This window comes from Nannospalax galili, unplaced genomic scaffold (genome assembly GCF_000622305.1).
Source record: "Nannospalax galili isolate Female #2095 unplaced genomic scaffold, S.galili_v1.0 scaffold10043, whole genome shotgun sequence".
Taxonomy (NCBI): domain Eukaryota; kingdom Metazoa; phylum Chordata; class Mammalia; order Rodentia; family Spalacidae; genus Nannospalax; species Nannospalax galili.
The window spans coordinates 15,484-23,617 of NW_008349245.1; the positions used below are offsets into that span (position 1 = coordinate 15,484).

At 39.9% G+C, this 8,134-nt stretch overlaps 1 protein-coding gene across 1 annotated transcript in view; it reads right to left on the reverse strand.

The window, feature by feature from the left end:
• LOC103744774 (cytochrome P450 2C42-like) overlaps positions 1 to 8,134 on the reverse strand; it is a 27,710-nt gene that overhangs the window by 13,906 nt on the left and 5,670 nt on the right. Inside the window, 2 exon segments of the mRNA XM_017801526.2 lie at positions 3,158 to 3,334; positions 7,293 to 7,453. Of these exon segments, the coding sequence (XP_017657015.1) occupies positions 3,158 to 3,334; positions 7,293 to 7,453 (338 nt within the window).

An 8,134-nucleotide genomic window follows, 5' to 3' on the forward strand; every position in this document is an offset into this window, starting at 1 on the left:
ACATATGTATATATGGATTTAGGCATTATTATGTACCCAAGTGTGTGTATATATATATAATGTATATACATACATATATATAAATTGGTACTCTTTCAACTTAAAATAATTTGGTCAATTTTCTATTATTGTGACAAAATACCTAATCAGTTTATAAGGAGGACATATTTATTTTTACTCATGGTTTCCTCTGTCAGCATGTGATTCCTTGGCCCCAGCAATCTAAGCATGTTGGGAGGCAAAGCATGGAACAGCAGAAAACATTTCACTCAGGAAGCAAAGAGAGAGGAACTTGACAAGGGCCTGGGATCCCCTCTGAGGAAATGGTCCCCATGACCTAACTTCCTCCAACTAGTCCCTGCCTCCTACACATTCCACCCCTTCTCAATAGCAGCATATGCCAGAAACAGGACCTTAACATACCTGACCCTGAGAGACATTTAAGGCCAACCATAACAAATAAAATAACTTTTTTAGAAATAAGTTACAGCTAAGTCTTTTGTTAAAGAATTTAGTTAGCAGGCTTGAGAGTTATCTTAACTGTTAAGAGCACTAGTCTTGCAAAGGACCCCAGTTTAACTCCCAGCTCCCACATGATGACTAGCAATCATCTGTAACTCCAGTTGCACGGTATCCAACTCCATCGTCTGGCCTCCGCAGGCACAGCATGACATGAGTACACATATGAAGGCATAAAATAGACATGAATAAATCAAAAATAATTTACGATTTAATTAGACCCAATATTACCTAAGACTCATTATGACCTTCAAAATGTGCAAAACTAATGGGTATCCTAGAATAGATTACAGAGAAAGAAAATGGATTCAAAGACGAGACATGGCTGATCATTGTTACACCACAGGTGAAAAGCAATAGATAATTTGGGGGAAAAGGTACATGAATGGATAGGATCTTACAAACATGAAGACAGAGAGCTTGAACATTCGCTGCCATATGGAATAGAGAGAGGATAATGCAGATGCTGGGCTTAAAGGACCACCTGAATCGTGCGCCCAGAGATTGGAGGATGAGTAACCAAAAGCACTTCACAAGGACAAGTAAAGCTAATGCGATGGAAAGATGTAGCACAAGAGCAGTGTAGTGATGGGGCAATCTGAAATCTTGATCTCAGGGAGTCACAAACATCCAAAATACTTTCTTCCTATCCAGTCCTCCAAAGCAGATAATTTTAAAAGGATGATGCAGATGCTGGGCTTAAAGGACCACCTGAATTGTGCGCCCAGAGATTGGAGGATGAGTAACCAAAAGCACTTCACAAGAACAAGTAAAGCTAATGTGAGGGAAAGATGTAGCACAAAAGCAGTGTAGTGATGGGGCAATCTGAAATCTTGATCTCAGGGAGTCACGAACATCCAAAATACTTTCTTCCTATCCAGTCCTCCAAAGCAGATTATTTTAAAGACGTCTTACTAATTTCCAAGTGACCTGTATGCTTAAAATTATGTGATCAACTCCACTAAAACATCCAGCCCTCTCAACAGGTAGACTTGGTAGGCAGGGTAGGCATCCTTGTTGATAACAGAACACGGTTTCTAAGATTGTCAGCTCAAAATTACACTTAAGGCAAGAAGGAAACTAGAGCACTTATAAATCAATATTACTATTTTCACCTGCTTAAGAGAATTTAAAGAACCAAATTATGTACAAATTATAGTACTGGAACAGCATGATAAAAATTCACCTAGTTCTATACAGAATTTGGATGAAAAATTAAAGAATGCTTAAATAAATGGAAAGCTGTCCTATCTACTATGCTAGATGCCTTATTATTATTATTAATTATTATTAATATTATTGTGGCATTAACTGCATATCATTAATACCATAACATTCATGCCACTGTTACAACAGTGGACTGATCTTGCCAGGCCAGTCGTTACTGTAGCTCAGAAGTTTCAAAACTAGATAAGGTTGATCATGACTCTTCTCTTCTGGTAGCATGCATAGCACCTTCTAGAACTATGAAACCTAGCCAGTAGAGATGAAGCTTCAAGGTCAGTACCAACTTGATTTCTCCATGTTTGTTCTACAACTCACATATGTAGTGTCTGCAGCAACAGAGTCATACCATCAAGTTTTGGCAGGTAAGCAAGAGCAATGGCAATAGACAGTATTGTTGGAGGGTCTATGGTACAAAAAAACCTCCCTCCAACCCCCATCAACAACTCCAAAAGAGGGAGGATTTAAGGCCCCCTGCACAAGATAAAGCCCATACTTGGTACCATCAGGCCTAGAACCTATGGCTAGAAAAATCAAAAGCCATGGGGAAAACACACTATTATTTTACTAAGTGGCCATAGTGTTAAACTGACTCCTTCCTGTTATACCCATAGATTAGTACATCTCTCAGCTGTCATCACAGAAGCTTCTTTTTGCATCAAATATTAATTATCACAATGTGCAGAGAATGAGAGACTGAGGAGTACGCAGTCCTAAATGGAACACTTATATCACACCATCTCCTCACAAGGCTCAGAGATCATTATGGAAGAGGGAGCAGAAACATTGTAAGAGCCAGAGGTGATGGGTGAATAAAAGGAAGTCATGTTGTCTGGACACAACAGGGAAGTTGTACATATGAACCCATAGAGCTTGTAGCAGTGCTCTCAAGAGCTGTGCAAGCCACAGCCAGACAAAATCCCAGCATAGAGAGGGAAGGTGTCCAGAATTATTCCAGCTATCCTCAACAATGGCTCTCTCCTCTGTCTCTTTAGCACCACACACACCCAAACCTCTCATCACTTCACTGTGCCCTTCTGAAATCCTCTCCCCTGTTCCTCACTGCAAATACTTGAGATCTCTGTCAACCCTCAGGTTATCCAGATGAAGCACCTCCCACTCATTCTTTCCCACAGAGTGATATGATCAAGTCCACTTTTATTTTTATGCTGGATACTTTTATTACCTAACTTGTTTGAATTTCCATGCTCTTTCCTCAGATAGATTGCTAGTACCTAAAAACAATGTCCACATGTTGTAATGGTTTAACAATTTGCTTTCAAATTGTTTCCATGCACACAGTAGGTACTTAAAGTGCTGACCAAGTGCTTCTTATCTGACCAGATACATATCTCTAGTAATTACAGAAATGATGAATAGACCACAAAATGCAAACCAACAAAGAACATTATACCTGCTCCATTTTGATCAGGAAACAATCAATGAAGTCCCGAGGGTTATCCATATCCAAGGATTCTTGGTGTTCTTTTATTTTCTCCCAAACATAATTCTTCATATAGCAAAAATTTTTAATTACTTGGTTATGACTTCCAGGGAAATAATCTATGATAGTAGGGAAAGTATTGTAGACCTTAAATAATAAAAACCATTGGTTAAATTAAGCACGTTATAATGACATGACTACCATAACCCTCGTTAAACACTCCAGTTTTTAACCCCCATTAAATATTGGAGTGTACTCTAAAAAGGAACTCCAACTTGAAGATGAACATTTCAATATATATGATTCATATAAAGAAAGCCACTATGCTTAGAAAGATTAGACTAAACTGACCTCATGACCAGAGACTGTACAAATCTCCCATATCTAAGCAGTATTTGTCAGGTACTGAAGCATCTCCAGGTCCATTCTCTCATTTTTACCCACAACCTCAAAATACAGAAAGGTCTGAATGGCTATGGTTCATGTTCTATGGAAGGACAAGGGTGAAGGAAACCTGAAATGGAGCACAGACGCTGTCCCTGCTATTTCTACTACTATAATTAGCCTCAGGATTAAAAGCACAGTTTACAACTGGACATTATAAAACCTAACTCAACATTTTGTGGCTAAATACACATAGCAGGGGTCAAATGACTTCTGTAAAATCACACAATTATCTTCTACACAAAGGGGACAATGCCAGATCAATAGATAGAGAATGACATTGTTGAATCTGCCAGCCCAACAGGGTGCTATGTTTGATACACTACAAACTCCAGTCCTCTAGTTATCCTGACCCTGGTTACTTTCTCAACTAGAATCTCAGCATCAGCTAGCTTAGAGTCTGTGGGTTGGAAACACCACTACTCAGGAGCTCCTGGTAGTACCTGTGCTCCCCTCATCCTCCGTCCTTGATATCCTCAATTAGGAAATGTCTACCAAGTGATATGATGAAGAGAACTCTAACTTTTGATTGGCAGACAAGCCTGGCCATGCTTTTGGCAATATCAAAGTGCTGCCTGGAATCTGTTGCTTGGTGTATTTGGACTTGAATTTCGTCCTTATATTCAAAATTTGTCTTCTGTTCTACAGAATGAAAGCATCTGCTGTCTTTCAGAGATACTCATAACACCTGAAAAGGAGAGTGTTATGGAAACATTCATTGTGGTCAGGTACAAGCCATCACTCCAGAAATATTTTTTTAAAAAATCAAGGATCTAGAGAGATAAATTACTAGTTAAGAGTGCTTCCTGCTCTACCACAGAACTGAGCTGATTTCCCAGCACTCACATGGGCAGCTGACAACTACAGTAACTCCAGCTCCAAGAGACCTGATGCCTCTTCTAGCCTCCTTGGGCACATACCAACACACAGACACACACAGGCATCTGTGACAGCCAATGTCCAGCTTGGACTCTAGCTCTGGATAGAGCACAGGTTCCCAGAGATCAGGCTACTGGCCTGGGATAGTGATGGACTCCTGGGATGCTTCACCTCTGTGTCCTGGGGACACACACTGGCTGCATCCGGTTTTGGAACAAAATGAAGCTCTCTTCAATAATAGCAATCAAGACCCAGCGTGGTAATGCAGCCTTTAATCCCAGCACTCAAGAGGCAGAGACAGACCGATTACTGTGAGTTCCAGGCCAGCCTGATCTACATAGTGAGTTCCAGGCCAGCTGGAGTGACAGGGAGAGCCTGTCTCAAATGGTCAAATAAAAATAATAATAGCAACCAAAAAGGAAATTTTTGCAGTTCAATATAAATGTTGCTGATGGATCTTAAGACAGGTTCAAGTTGTCCATGCTCTTCAATAGTTATATTGTTAGGCCAACATTTCCAAAGCTATGTATATGTTCACAGTCAGTGGCTGCAGTTTCAAATTCCTAGGCCCTATTCTAATTTTTATTGGATGAAGGAGCTCTGCTAGAAGACTTCAACGCAGACTCCCCACAAGGCCAGGTGACTCAATTTCTTTTAGCTTTTTACTCTGGCCTCAACCCACCCCAAAGAAACTTTTACTTTGGCCTCACCCTACCCCCAACATCCCGGGCAAAGAGCCAGGCTTTTAAAACCAGACTTTGTATTAAGGTTTAGCAATATATCACCTACTAAAAGAATTTTTTTGATGGAGCTGGAGAGATGGATCAGTAGTTAGGAGCACTGGATGATCTTGCAGAACACCCAGTTTTGCTTTCCATCATGCATATGGCAGCTAACAACTGTTCATAACTCCAGTTCTATGGAATCTAACTCCCTCTTCTGGCCTCCATGGGCATTGCACAATTGCACAACACAGGTGCACTTATATACATGCAGGCAAAACATTCAAAAATATGAAATTAAAAATAAATAAATTTAAAATATCTTTGAATCAGAAATAATGATACTAAATCTTTTAAAAAGAAAATTTTTAAAAACTATCAGAAGCAACTTGGTTCTGGAACTATGGAAAACTGTCAAGTATGATGGTGCACTCCTTTATGTCCAGCACTCGGGAAGCAGAAGCAGTAAGATTTCTGTGAGTTCAAGACCAGCCACAGTCAAATGTCTATATAAGTCAATGACAAGTTAAAAGTTTCAAAACAGAGGGGACAGAGAAACTTTGTAGCATTGTTATGACCTTGTCTCACTTCCCTCCCTGTCTCTGTTCTAGAGTAGAACTCTGGTTCTTCTTTCCAGGAGAAAGAGATGCTTTCTCTGTTCTGACCTAACTGAGGACAACTGAAGGACGGGGCCAAGCACTTGCCTTTGCTTCATCTTTACTCATCAGGGTAGAAAAGGAATCAGGAGTGCCAAAAAAAAAAAAAAAACTTACAAAGCCACTAAGCAACCCAGGGTAAAAGAATTCTATTAAGGCATGTGATAGAAGACCAAAACTGAAGGAAGAGCTGGGGTGTGTATGTTTGGAAAATCAGGCCACTCAAAAACATCTACTTATACAGACGTATTCAAAAAGCCAGATGCAACCTCAGGACAGGCATAAGCTAAAAGACCCGAAAAGAAGAATCACTAGCTTTCACCTCTGCTCACCTCTGGCCTGAGCGTCAGAGCAAGTGAAGGCCATGGAGGCGCCTGGAGGAAAGGTTAGGTAACCCCAGCCTTCTTTTTTGTCATTCCTTCCCTCCTTGTCTTTCTTCTTCTTCATATTTCTATTTTTTACTTTTACCTTCCTTCTGTTATCCTCACACACAGCTTCCTTCTCAACATATCTCTCAACTGCTCCTATGTAATGAAATTTCTGGGGACTGGAGAGGTGGCTCAGCAATTAAGAGCACTGACTGCTCTTGCAGAGGACCCAGTTTTCAATTTCCAGCACCCACATAGCAGTTAACAACCCATCTATAACTCCAGTTCCAGGGGATCTGATCCCTTCTTCTGACCTCCATGGGCACTACATGACATGGGTGCACTTGCACGCAGGCAAGATACTCACACACATAAAATTTTTTTAATTTAAAAAAGATGGCTCTTTAAAAGAAAGAAAGAAAGAAGGAAGGAAGAGAGAAAGAAAGAAAGAGAGAGAGAAAGAAAGAAAGAAAGAAAGAAAGAAAGAAAGGAGAATGAAAGAGAGAGAAAGAAAGAAAGAAAGAAAGAAAGAAAGAAAGAAAGAAGAACACAGACTTTACAAAAACGATTTTGAAAAACTACTAAGCAAACACCATCTGCCTGTAGAACACAAAAAAAAGTGCAAAGAAAAAAAATGTAAAACCTACAGCAGACAATAAAAAAAAACACAGACTTTACAAAAACGATTTTGAAAAGCTACTAAGCAAACACCATCTGCCTGTAGAACACAAAAAATAAGTGCAAGGAAAAAAAATTTAAAACCTACAGCAGACAATAGAAAAACAACAACCCAACCTCAAAGGGGAGGCCTGATTTCCGGAACTGCCGCATTATGTACCCTAAACACCCAGTTTTGAAATATTCACCTCACAGCTCAAGCCCATGTTAACTTGTCACACGTGACTCCTTAGGATGGAAGCCTTTTGACCCCTCACCTGTATCCATGAACATTCACCTCACAGCTCAAGCCCATGTTAACTTGTCAAAGGAATGAGCACACGTGACTCCTTAGGATGGAAGCCTTTTGACCCCTCACCTGTATCCATGGGCTGCTTATGAGTCTGAGGTTTTCATTTAATTTTTTCATCAATTCAAGGAAATTCTGATCTTTATAATCAAAACGATTCTGGAAAACAATGGAGCAGATCACATTGCAGGGAGCACAGCCAAGGATGAAGGTAGGATCACAAGGTGAGCCTGCATGAGTGGAAATAGTGAACATGATCATTGATACAGGCACATAAAACTATTCGTCTTTGATAACAGATAAAGGGCATTTTAGAAACTCTAAAGTAATAAGTACTTAGAAATTCCCTCTCACCAAGAATGTCAGCATACTCAAAATCAGCACACTACTTTTTCTTAGATCCAATTTAATAATTCCACCTTAACTTGTTTAAGGCTCACTGCCTTCATTTACACAACTTGTGTCCAAGTGACAAATTTTGGAGGGTAAGGAAAAATTAAATGTGAGAGTGTCATGCTTTAACATAGCTAATGGCACTGGGCATGGTAGTCCATACCTGATCCCTGTAAGCACTCAGGGGTTGGGGGCTAGAGAGCTGAAAGTTCAAGGCCAATCTGAACCATATAGTGAGGTCAAGGCCACCATGAGCTATACAGCTAGATAGTGTCTCAAAAAATGAAAAAGCCAGGCATGATACTACAGGCCTTTAATCCCAGTACTCCCAGAAGATGAGGCAGGCCTGATCACTATGAGCTTACATACTGTGTTCCAAGCCAGGTGGGGCTACAGGGAGACCCAGTCTCAAAAAATAAAAAAATAAAATAAAATAAATAAAAAATTTAAACTTCTAACACTATAAACACAGAATCACACATCTCTGGAAAGCTTGTAGATAGTAACATTAATAATTA